Source organism: Sphaeramia orbicularis, chromosome 8 (genome assembly GCF_902148855.1).
Source record: "Sphaeramia orbicularis chromosome 8, fSphaOr1.1, whole genome shotgun sequence".
Lineage (NCBI taxonomy): Eukaryota > Metazoa > Chordata > Actinopteri > Kurtiformes > Apogonidae > Sphaeramia > Sphaeramia orbicularis.
The window spans coordinates 10,092,422-10,105,051 of record NC_043964.1 but is presented as its reverse complement, the minus strand read 5'-3'; the positions used below and the strand labels follow the sequence as shown (position 1 = coordinate 10,105,051).

Here is a 12,630-nt window from a genome sequence, read left to right as displayed (position 1 = left end):
TCACCATCTGTTTAGTTTGTGTTGGATATTGAACATGAATTAAACTTCTCTACCTTTTGTTTTCGGGAGCAAACAAAAACCACAATATTAATTTGTTGTAAAAAAAAAAAAAAAAAAAAAAAAAAAGGGACGCCACTTGGGAAAATACCCCGTTGTAGAAATTGGCTTTTTTGTGAGAGCAGTAATAGTTTAGTTACATAATGACTCTCAGGGCAGGCTGACTAATGACCTGAGCATTAAACTGTTGCCAAGCCATTTATCCTGATATTGATCTTCACCGCAGTTAAACATGAACAATTATGTTTATTCGTCTGCCTATATCAGCTGTTTCACTGCTAACCTTTACACTCATCTTTTCCCCGTCACCCAAACAATGTTAGAAAATGTGGGTGATTTGTCTAATTGCGTTAGCCGTCACAGCCCCGTTCGGACAAAAACAGGCTGTGAACGTTGAATCGTTCGAATGGAATTCTCAGCAGGTCTGTCCAGGAGGGAAGACAAATTTATGTCAATAGCTTAAGTTGCAGAAAACAGATCTGGGGGAAAGTGAGATGTTAGCGGTTCGTTTCGCAGACCGCTCTGTTTCCTACCTGAATCGGCTTTTTTGGTGTATTTTTTGCTTTGGCCTCGGATGATGAGGATGAAAACCAGGAGGAGGATGAAGATGAGGCCGACGAGAGCGATCACCACCAGGAACCACCACTCCTCATAGAAAGGAGAGATTTTCTGAGCTGGAAAAAAAAATAAAAAATAAAAAAAATAATACTATCAAACATTAGCTACAGAATTATACACGGCAAAAATCTAAATGTTACCAAGTGTATTTTCGTCATTTCTAGTCCAAATATCTCAATACATTTAAAATACGACAGAATCACCTAAAGAGGAACTTTTCAGTCAGATATAAGAACTGATTTTTAGACAACAGATCTGGAAAATCTAATATCAAAAGATAATTTTCACTTGTTCCATTGGCTGATTTTTTGCTGGAATTAAGCCAAAAAATCTTGAATTAAGAAAAAAAAATAGCTTGAATTAAGGAAAAAATGTTGAATTATGCAAAAAAAATCTTCAATTAAGTAAAAAAAAATCTTGAATTAAAAACAAAAAAAAATCTTGAATTAAGCAAAAAAAAAAAAAAAAAAAAGAAAAAAAAAATTGAGTTAAGCAAAAAAAAAACTTTTCAGTGAGATTTAACAACTTATTTTTAGAAAACAGATCTTGAAAATCTTATTTCAAGAAATCTTACCAGGATAACTTTCACTTGTTCCATTGGCAATTTTTTCTTTTTGCTTAATTCAAAATTTTGTTGCTTGATTCAAGATTTTTTTGCTTAATTCAAGATTTTTTTTTGCTTGATTCAAGATTTTTTTTTAATTCAAGATTTTTTTGCTTAATTCAAGATTTTTTTTCTTAATTCAAAATTTCTTATCCTCAATTTTAGAATTCTTTTTTTGCTGAATTCAAGATATTTTTTTGCTTAATTCAAGATTGTTTTAACTTAATTCAAGTTTTTTTCTTAATTCAAGATTTTTTGCATAATTCAATTTTTTTTTCTTAATTCAAAATTTCTTTGCTTAATTCAAGAATTTATTTTTTTGCCTAATTCAAGATATTTTTTTTTTCGCTTTATTCAAAATGTCTTTGCTTAATTCAAGATTTTCTTTTTTTTTTATTGCTTAATTACAGATTTTTTTTTTTTCTTTGCTTAATTCAAGACTTTTCTGCTTAATTCAAGCAAAAAATCTGCCAATGGAACAAGTGAAAATTATCTTATCTTATCTAGATTTTCCAGATCGATTGTTTAAAAATCAGTTCTTATATCTCACTGAAAAGTTACTCTTGTCTTATTTTAAATTTGATGAGATATTTTGACCAGAAATGACAAAAACCCACTTGGTACGGTTTAAATTTTTTACAGTGTATGTCATGCTGTATTGCTGCAATAACTCTTTGTTTTACAGGATAATAAACCTGATATGGAGGGGGAGGGGGCGCTGGGGGAACCGTAGCCGTAGTCGTTGACTGCGATCACTCTAAAGTCGTAGGTGACCCCTTCTCGAAGCATTTCCAGATTAAGTGTGTAGGACGTCGCTTCTTTAGGAATGTCTTTGATTAGAATATCCCACAGTCCTTCATCTAGTAGCAACAAAGAACAGTGAGAGTCAGCACGATTTATTTAGAACCTTTATTTAACCGGCAAAAAAGCTCATTAACATTAAAAAGATCTTTTTCCAGAGTGTCCTGGAAAAAACAGAAGGAAAAGTTACACAGAATAGAAATCACAGCCACACATATACACTGTAAATATACATAAAACACAATAAAAATCAGTTCTAAACCATATATACATATATATCACTAAACTAAGAACATACATATAAAATATCACCATTATTTTAAAAGCTACTAAATATATAACAACAATGTTCCTTAAAAGCATCTCAAAGCAGAACCTAATTCAATTTAAAAAACATCTACATCCACACTGATCTGTTTCCCATTAATTTAAAATGACTTTGAATGTGTTTAACCCTCCGCTATCCCATCCAGCTAGGCCCTTACTAAGCCCAAAGTGTGCCATTTTGGCACACTTGTGGAATAATGTCAAAAAATTTTTCATACAGTTTGTTTTTAATTCTTTTACACTTTTTTCTATTTCATCAACTTGAGCCGCAAATAAAAATATCAAATACTCAATAATTGTCACATTTTTAACCCTTTAAATGCTGTGTTTGTAATGTAAACAAACCATTTTTTGGATGCAAAAAACACAAAAAATTAAAAAATTTTCAATATACTACATAAAAAGTGGATCACATATTACTTGATTTTTGCAGCCTGGCATATGTCAGTGATTAACTCCAACACTGGTTAATTTGAGTTATTATTTTTGGCACTAGGTAAAATGTTCAAAAATACTAGCATCTGTCACCAAGTGTGCGTAAAATGCACACCTATAAATAAAACTATTCAATATTATATATTGATTTATTTTTCTGCTCTAATTTGATTTTATTTTTGTAAATCAAGGTCAGCTCTAATCATACATATCAAATAATCATTTATTTTACTTATTTATTTATTTTTTTTAACCCTTTAAACGATCTCTTTTTATCATGATGTCACTACATTTTCTGATGCAAGAAACACGAAATATGATTTTTTTTCAAAATACGACATAAAATTTAATTACATATTATTTGATTTTTGCAGCCTGGCATATGTCAATGATTAACTCCAACATTTGTTAATATGCATAATTATTTTTGGTGCCGGGTCTAATGTTAAAAAATACTAGCATCTGTCAACAAGTGTGCCAAAAAGGCACACCTATAAATCAAACTATTAAAGACACTATACACACTATACTGAGGATATAATATATAACCAAAATACTGAGGGTGTAGAACAGGGCTGTCAAACTAATAAACTCATAATAACCGATAAATAATGACAACTTTTTCTCCTTGTTTTAGTGCAATAAAAACATATTTACATTTACAACCTATCCTTTCACACAAAACATGTGAATAACCTGAAAAAACTGACATTTTATAAGACAAATACATACAATTTTAACATTATTATGCCTCAACTTATCATTTGTACATGTGCTTTACACACAATGTTACACAAATATTTGTTAACAGGTATAATATTGATAAAAATGTTGGAATTTAGAACTAAAATCAGAACAATTTCTCATTTAATTTCTCATTTTCTCTCGGTAATTGTTGTCATACTGGACTAGTTTTGCTGTTCTGAAGTAAATCTAGTCCAGTTGAACCTAAAAGAACTACCAAGAAAACTGGAGTTGTCATTATTTATAGGTTATTATGCTATTATTTTACTTTTGAATGCGTCTTTTGAACTAAAATGAGTTTGAAACCCTTGATTTTTAATATAGAAAAAATCCGCTGAGGTTTTGTTGAACGTGGGTAACTCACCAGACGGCCTGGCTTCGATGACGTATCGTGTGATGGGCGCTCGGCCCTGATCACCGCTGGTCCAGTGCAGCGTGAGGGCAGCACCGTGACGGGCAATAAAAGGCTCTCCAGGAGGCCCCGGGGCTCCTGGGAAATACACAAAAAAAATTAGACCATAATTAGAAAAACGAGTGAAGCTATGAATCATCCAACACATGCACTGGAAAAAGTCAAAATCTAACCAAGTGTATTTTTCTCATTTCTAGTCCAAATATCTCATCACACTTAAAACTAGACAAAATCACCTAAAGAGGAACTTTTCAATGACATATAAGAACCTATTTTTAGACAATAGATCTGGAAAATTTTATTTCATGAAATTTTAGCAAGATAATTTTCACTTGTTCCAATGGCAGATTTTTTTGTTGGAAAAAAACAAAACAAAAACAAAACAAAAAAAAACTTGAAGTAAACAAAAAAAAATCTTGAATTAAGCAAAACAAATCTTGAGCTAAGCAAAAAAAAAAAAAAAAAATCTTCAATGAAGCAAAAAAAAAATCTTGAATTAAGCAAAAAAAAAAGAAGCTTGAATTAAGGAAAAAATGTTGAATTGAGCAAAAAAAAAAATCTTCAATTAAGTAAAAAAAAAAAACTTTGAATGAAGCAAAAAAAATCTTCAACTCAGCAAAAAAAAAAGAAGCTTGAATTTAGGAAAAAATGTTGATTTGAGAAAAAAAAAATCCTCGTTTAAGTAAAACAAATCTTGAATTAAGCAAAAAAAAAATGTAGAATTAAGCAAAAAAAAAAAATTCTTGAATTAAGCAAAAAAAAAAAGCACAAATTGAGGGCAAAATGTTGAATTAAGCAAAAAAAAAAAAAAAAAATCTTCAATTAAGTAAAAAAAAAAAAAATCGAATTAAGCTAAAAAATCTTGAATTAAGCAAAAAACAAAGAAGCTTGAATTAAGGAAAAAATGCTGAATTAAGCAAAAAAAAAATCTCGAGTTAAACAAAAAAAAAATAGTTTGAATTAAGGAAAAAATTTTGAATTAAGCAAAAACTATCGTGAATTAAGGAAAACAAATCAGCCAATGGAACAAGTGAAAATGATCTTGGTTAGATTTGTTGAAATCAGATTTTCCAGATCTATTGTCTGAAAACAGTTCTTCTATCTCACTGTAAAGTTCCTCTTTAGGTGATTCGGTCTGATTTTAAGTGTGATGACTAGAAAAGACAAAAACACACTTGGTCAGGTTTAGACTTTTCCAGTGTTTAGTGTAAAACCCTTTTATTTCCTCACCTTCTCCGGGCCCAGTGGTGATGTTGGCTTCTACTTCGGGGCCGTAAGTGAGCGTTTTGGCCCGGATGCGAAAATTATAGGTGACGCCGTCGGCCAGGTCTTTGATCTTCATCCACAGGGGGGCGCTGCCCTTCACATCTACAGTCACTATCTTACTGACACCTGGAGTGCGAGGAGAGGAGTCTGTACAGAAAACAAGACTCTATATGCTGCTTTGTACCAGCCACAGATAGAAGAGCTTTATGCATGCATGCAGATGAGTGAACACACAGAACACACACAGAGTCTGAAAACTAGACGCACGGTCAAAGACTGACGCAACTTTGCATACAGTCACCGAAAAAAATACGAGACCACCCCTTGTTTTCTTCAATGTCCTGTTCATTTTAATGCCTGGTCCAACTAAACGTACATTTGTTTGGACAAATACAATGAGAACAACTAAAATAGCTCATACGAGTTCAACTTAAGAGCTGATATTTTTAGACACTGTTTCCTGAAAATCGTCTTTCAAGAATCTTACCAAGATAATTTTCACTTGTTCCATTGGCAGATTTTTATTTTGCTTCATTAAATTTTTTTTTGCTTAATTCCAGATTTTTTTTTCTTTTTTTTTTGCTTAATTGAAGTTTTTTCACGTAATTCAAGATTTTTTTTAACGTAATTTAAGATTTTTTGCTTAATTCAAGATTTTTTGTTTCATTCAAACAATTTTTTCGTTTAAATCAAGATTTTTTTTTGCTTAATTCAAGATGTTTGTTTAATTCAAGATTTTTTTTGCTTAATTCACGATTTTTTCGCTTAATTCAAGTCTTCCCCTTAATTCAAGATTTTTTCGCTTAATTCAAGTTTTCCCCTTAATTCAAGTTTTTTTTTCGCTTATTTCAAGATTTTTTTCATGTAATTCAAGATTTTTTGCTTAATTCAAAAGATGTTTTTGTTTAAATCAAGATTTTTTTTTCTTAATTCAAATTATTTTTGCTTAATTCAAGATTTGTTTGTTTAATTCAAGATTGTTTTTTTTTCTTAATTCAAGATTATTTGGTTTAATTCAAGTTTTCCTCTTAATTCAAGATTTTTTCATTTATTTCAAGATGTTTCGCTTAATTCAAATTTTTTTGTTTAATTCAATTTTTTTTTCTTAATTTAAGTTTTTTCCTTAATTCAAGATTTTTTTCACATAATTCAAGATTTTTTGCTTAATTCAAGAACTGTTTTTGTTTATATGTATATATATATATATATATATATATATATTTGCTTAAATCAAGTTTTTTCCTTAATCCAAGATTTTTATTTTTTTTTGCTTGATTCAAGATTATTTCATTTAATTCAAGTTTTCCCCTTGATTCCAGATTTTTTGCTTAATTCAAGATTTTTTGCTTAATTCTAGATTTTTTGGGGAGCTTAAGTTAACTTTTTTTTTTTTTGCTTAATTCAAGCAAAAAAAAAAAGTGCCAATGGAACAAGTGAAAATTATCTTGGTAAGATTTCTTGAAATAACGTTTTCCAGATCTATTGTGTAAAAATCAGTTCTTATATCTCACTGAAAAGTTACTCTTTAGGTGATTAGGTCTTATTTTAAGTGTGATGAGATATTTTGAACAGAAATGAGAAAAATACACTTGTTAAGATTTAGATTTTTTCCAGTGTATGGCATTGTACTGACAAAAACAGTGCTTTTAGGCATTCCATGTTTTCTTTTTGATGACTTTTGATGGTCTAATATTTTTTTCCACAACTGTATATACTTCTTGGATTTTGCCATGAGTAAGGAACCAAATATGGTAACTTCATTAACCTTGATTTTCTACATAACAATACAACAGTAATACAGTCTTCTTATGTCCATCAGTAACACACTAGGGTTGACGTTTTGAATGTCTTGTAAAGGGTTAAAGGCTTATTCTGGTTTTTTTCTGTCTGTTTTAGTCACATGATAACAGTCTTTTTTTTTTTTTTTTTTTAACTGTTTTTATCTGCCTGTAGCACTTTGAGGTTTTTAGATAAAAATGTAAAGTGCATTACAAATTAAATTTATTCTTCTTCTTCTTATTATTATTATTATTACATGATACATACAGGAGTTAGTACTTGATTGCATAAGCGTTGTTTTTGATGACTTTTGATGGTCTAATAATTTTTTCCGCGACTGTATTTAATAGAATTCTTATTTTTCTAGTAACCTTCTCGATATCCAGATATAAAAAGACACCTTCTCGATAATAGACCAGCTGGTATTCCCTGGCCTCGCTGCTCAGTTTGACGTTGCACTGGGTCCATTAATAAACAGCCAGGGGACTGAAGCCACTTCACTTCAGCATTCTACCTCTGCTCCCAATTACTCCACAGTCTGGTCCAGGCATTTACACTTAGCCGGCAGTTAGCCATGTTTTTCTCGGTGAGAAAGGAAGCAGTGCAAAAAACATCACCTAAATATTCCAAGTCGTTTTATCAGCAGGGCCGTATATGTTATTGGGAAATTTAAACTCTGCTGTTACAGATTAGAACATTAGCTTAAGCAGCGTGAGTTTAAAAAAGAATACACTGTAAAAAAAAATCTGTAATTTAACAGAATTTTCACTGTTTATTTTACAGATTTTTCCTATATTTTCAAGATACAGGAAAATATCAATGAAATGACAAAAACAGACTGTGATTTTACATGTCAAATGTAAAATAACACGAAAAAACTGTAACTGTGAATCACCATAAAATTTCCATTTTTTAAAATTATTTTTTTCTTTTTTCACAGAAAAATACAGTTAAAATACATTTGCAAATGTATCGTAATTTCACAAATATTTCTTTTCTATTTATGAGATTAAACTGTTAATTTACAGTTTAATACTGTAAAAAAATAAAATAAAACGAGATAAAATTACTGACAATTAACCATAAAAGAATAATTTGTTCTGTCAGTTTAACCAGACTTGTTTGTTAATTGACAAATATCTTGTGTAATTACGGGAGATTTCACAACAAAAATGTTGAATAAATGTATTTTTGTGAATGTATAACATGTGTAAGCACTGACAAACTGTCCAAATACAGTTTTTATCAGTGGATTGTACAACTTAGTCTCATTGAAAATTATTTATATATATATTTATAGGTAATTTGATTGTTTCAATACATGTAAATATTCTTTATTAAGCATTAAAATGTCAAAAAAATATGCAAAATCTCATGTAAAGTTAGGGCAAAAAACTTTTTTTTTTTTTTTTTTTTTTTTACAGTGTGCAGGTTTTTGTTTTTGTTTGTTTTCTTATACTCTGTTTCATTTGTAAAGACTAAGTAGAATTACTTTGTTTTGTTGCATATTCGAAATAAACTAAACTAAACTAAACTAAACTAATATTCATGAAAATTCAGTAAATTCAGTGTTATATCAAAACAGAGAAAACGGAAGAAGAAATCACTTTTTCATCAAAGATATCAATAACTGAATGCAAAAACTATTATTACATACTATAAACTATTATTATACTACATTTTAATGATGGAAGATTACCGTATTTTTATGAGATGGTTATTTTTTGTTATTTTACAGCATTTTTTTGGCACCCCTGCTGCCGGAATATTACCGTTTTTTTGTTTTTTTGTTTTTTTTTTACAGTGTATGGTAAGTATGCAAGAGGCTGTAAATCACAATCTGAAAAAAAAAAAAAAAAAAAAAAAAAAAAAAGCAGCAGCAGAGGAATGTTAAGACATGGCAGAGTTATTCGGCTGCAGGCAGAGTTGCTCACCGTCCACTGGAGTACAGGGCTCATAAACCAGACGGTAGCCCTCGATGATGCCATTGGCCTGTTTGGGTTCTCCCCAGGACACGTTGACCGAAGTGGTGGTCAACTCACTGAAGTGGATGAAGCTCGGCGCACTGGGCGCTGTTGGCGGAGAAAGAAAAAACAAAAAAAAAGATGACAGTTCAGTCTACTTTCAGTCCTGGAAAGCTGCAGCGTGATGACCTGGATATGCCAGACTCACAAAAACACAACAGTATTTAAGTGAGTCTGAAGAATTATATAAGACACAAATACAGAACATATTCAATCAGATATATTCATGTAATTTATGCTTTTGTGATTTATGCTGTTTCTATTCTTTTTTATTATATTAGGTTATGTTTTCATCAGGGTCTGTCTGTCTGTCTGTCTGGTTGGTTGGTTGGTTAGTTGGTTGGTGGCTGGGTTGGTTGGTTGTTTGGTTGGTCGGTCGGCTGGTTGGTCGGTCGGTTGGTTGGTCTGTTGGTCGGTTGGTTGGTCGGTCGGTTGGTTGGTCTGTTGGTCGGTTGGTTGGTCGGTCGGTTGGTTGGTCTGTTGGTCGGTTGGTTGGTCGGCTGGTTGTCTGGTTGGTTGGTTGGTTAGTTAGTTGGTGGGTGGGTGGGTGGGTTGGTTGGTCGGCTGGTTGTCTGGTTGGTTGGTTAGTTAGTTGGTTGGTGGGTGGGTGGGTTGGTTGGTTGGTCGGCTGGTTGGTTGGTCGGTTGGTTGGTCTGTTGGTCGGTTGGTTGGTCGGTCGGTCGGCTGGTTGTCTGGTTGGTTGGTTGGTTGGTTAGTTGGTTGGTGGGTGGGTTGGTCAGTTGGTTGGTCGGCTGGTTGGTCGGTTGGTTGGTTGGTCGGTCGGTTGTTTGGTTGGTTGTTTGGTTGGTTGGCTGTCTGGTTGGTTGGTTGTCTGGTTGGTTGGTTGGTGGGTTGGTTGGTTGTCTGGTTGGTTGGTTGGTTAGTTGGTTGGTTGGTTGGTTGGTGGGTGGGTGGGTGGGTTGGTTGGTTGTTTGGTTGGTCGGTTGGTTGGCTGGTTGGTCGGTTGGTTGGCTGGTTGGTTGTCTGGTTGGTTGGTTGGCTGGTTGGTTGGTTGGTTGTTTGGTTGGTTGGTTGTCTGGTTGGTTGGTTGGTGGGTTGGTTGGTTGGTTGGTTGGCTGGTTGATTGGTTGTTTGGTTGGTTGGTTGGTTGGTTGGTTGTCTGGTTGCTTGGTTGGTTGGTTGTTTGGTTGTCTGGTTGGTTGGTTGGTTGGTAGGTTGGTTGGTGGGTTGGTTGGTTGTCTGGTTGGTAGGTTGGTTGTCTGGTTGGTTGGTTGTCTGGTTGGTTGGTTTGTTCGTTTGTCTGTTAGCAAGATAACTCAAAAAGTTATGGATGGATTTTCATGAAATTTTCAGGAAATGTTGATACTCGTACAAGGAAGAAATGATTAAATTTTGGTGGTGATGGGGGGGGGGGGGGGGGGGGGGGGGGTTAGAAAGTGCTTTTCTCATTGTGGATGTTTTTTTGTTTTTTTTTTTTATCTTATCCCATGGACCTAGTTTCTGTGTTCTTAATAAAGCTTGAATGAATGAATGAATGTGATTGATTGACTGATTGATTGTTTATTTTGAATATTAACGTTGTAAACCCTGAACCATTAAATCATTGACAGAAAATTCCACTTCTTTTAAACCGGAGCCTTTATTGGTCATTCTGAACAACCCCCCCATTTTTTTTTTTTTTTTAAACATCAATTTTCATGTATGAGTTTCAATTTTGAATCATATTTGATACAGCGGGTCTCAATACTCAAATATTATTATTTTTGAACAAACAAAAACCTAATATAACACAAACATGTCTAACAAATTGGTCATTTCTTTTCAAAACTGTCAAAGTTCTTCCTCCTTCCTCATTAATAACAGTCTTGTAGTGTCACTGGAAAGGCCTCCAGTGAACGAAGTCCTCCCCCTGGGGGATTATCTGTGTATTGTATGTATCTAATTGTATACATCAGGTTTTTCAAGAATAAAAAAATCACACTGATCATGTAGAGGGCTTAAAAACTCATGGATCAAATATGATACATTTAGCGTTATAGGGTTGAGGAAGGAAGAAAGCCAGAATTCTGAGTTTAAAGTCCAGTGGCATTATCTTGTTCCGTAAGAAAGTAATATAAAAACCATGAAATAAAAACATTTTTAATGCAGCTAATCTAATGTTTTCTCCCATTTTAACATATTCTAATGCTAGTTGTTACTCACTTCATGGAGATAACATGCAAAACACCCTTTGTGTCTAACAAATAAGTGACTTACACTCACACATGTTAGTACAGATCTGTTTTCTCAAGAAGAGCAAAGGTACATTAATGGTCTGAATGTCAGTGTAATAATAATAATAATAATAATAATAATAATAATAATAATAATAATAATAATAATAATAATAATAATAATAATAAACTTTATTTGTATAGCACCTTTCATACAGAAATTGTAGCCCAAAGTGCTTCACATTGATTGAAAAAAATACAATATTAAAATACATTTAGATTTGATTAGAAATACAATAAAATAAAAATAAATATAAAAACAGCGCACATTAAAATATTTGATTATGCATAGAATTTTTGAAGTGCAAGAAATAAGATGAAATTTGAAATACAGTAGAATAAAAAATAAAAACAGAAATACAATAAAATAAAAATGAAAAACCGCACATTCCTGGTTCCCGAATTGTGACCCCATTTTTATCTCCTTTCAAAGGCTAATGAGAATAAAAATGTTTTTAATTTGGTTTTAAATATATTCAGTGAACTGGCTTCTCTAATGTCTTTTGGAATTGTATTCCATAACTTTGGTGCATAGTTAGTAAAGGCTGCGTCCCCCATTTTCTTTGTAATATTTCTGGGAGTCGCTAGTAACCCTGCGTTTGATGACCTCAGTGTTCTAGTTTGTACATAACTGATCAGTGAGTTTGCAATGTAACTTGGTCCGGTTCCATTTAGAGCAGTGGTTCTTAACCTTGTTGGAGGTACTGAACCCCACCAGTTTCATATGCACATTCACCGAACCCTTCTTTATTAAAAAATAAAATATGATTTTTTTCAAATTCAAGACACAAGTATATGTTTTACTGGTGCACAAAATGAACCGTGCATTAACATCACTGTGTTCAAAGAACAAAACCAATACAGTGCATGAACTCACAACAAATTCCATACCTTTTCACAAAGACATGACCTTTTTAATACTACCACACTGAAATGGTTTTCATTTTTACCCTTATGTATTCCAATAATGAACTTATTGTATTTATGTTATTTATCATTTTTAACATTTTAACACACACCCATCACCTAATTTCAATCAGGCTACAATAATAATGAATATTTACTGCAAATCAGTGTGACTGATGGCTTTAGCGTAATACGATTTCTCCATCCGCAACGGTGCATCGGTTGTCACATGATTGTAACTGACCAGTGCGGTGACCGAAAAATGTAAACAAACGCCACACATGGCTGCCTCCGTGGTTAAAAGGAAGTAGCAAAAGTCATAACAACGATGTGGAAAATACTCAAATAATTCATCGTCAGACGAGTGGAAGAGATTATAAACACTTCTGGATGTGTTGTAGTGCTATAAGCAACAACAATACA

At 32.4% G+C, this 12,630-nt stretch overlaps 1 protein-coding gene across 1 annotated transcript in view; it reads right to left on the bottom strand.

Moving 5' to 3' along the window:
• The window catches only part of sdk2a (sidekick cell adhesion molecule 2a), a 432,880-nt gene that overhangs the window by 31,150 nt on the left and 389,100 nt on the right, over positions 1-12,630 (bottom strand). Inside the window, 5 exon segments of the mRNA XM_030142001.1 lie at positions 591-731; positions 1,975-2,139; positions 3,951-4,076; positions 5,229-5,390; positions 8,978-9,115. Coding sequence (XP_029997861.1) covers positions 591-731; positions 1,975-2,139; positions 3,951-4,076; positions 5,229-5,390; positions 8,978-9,115 — 732 coding nt within the window.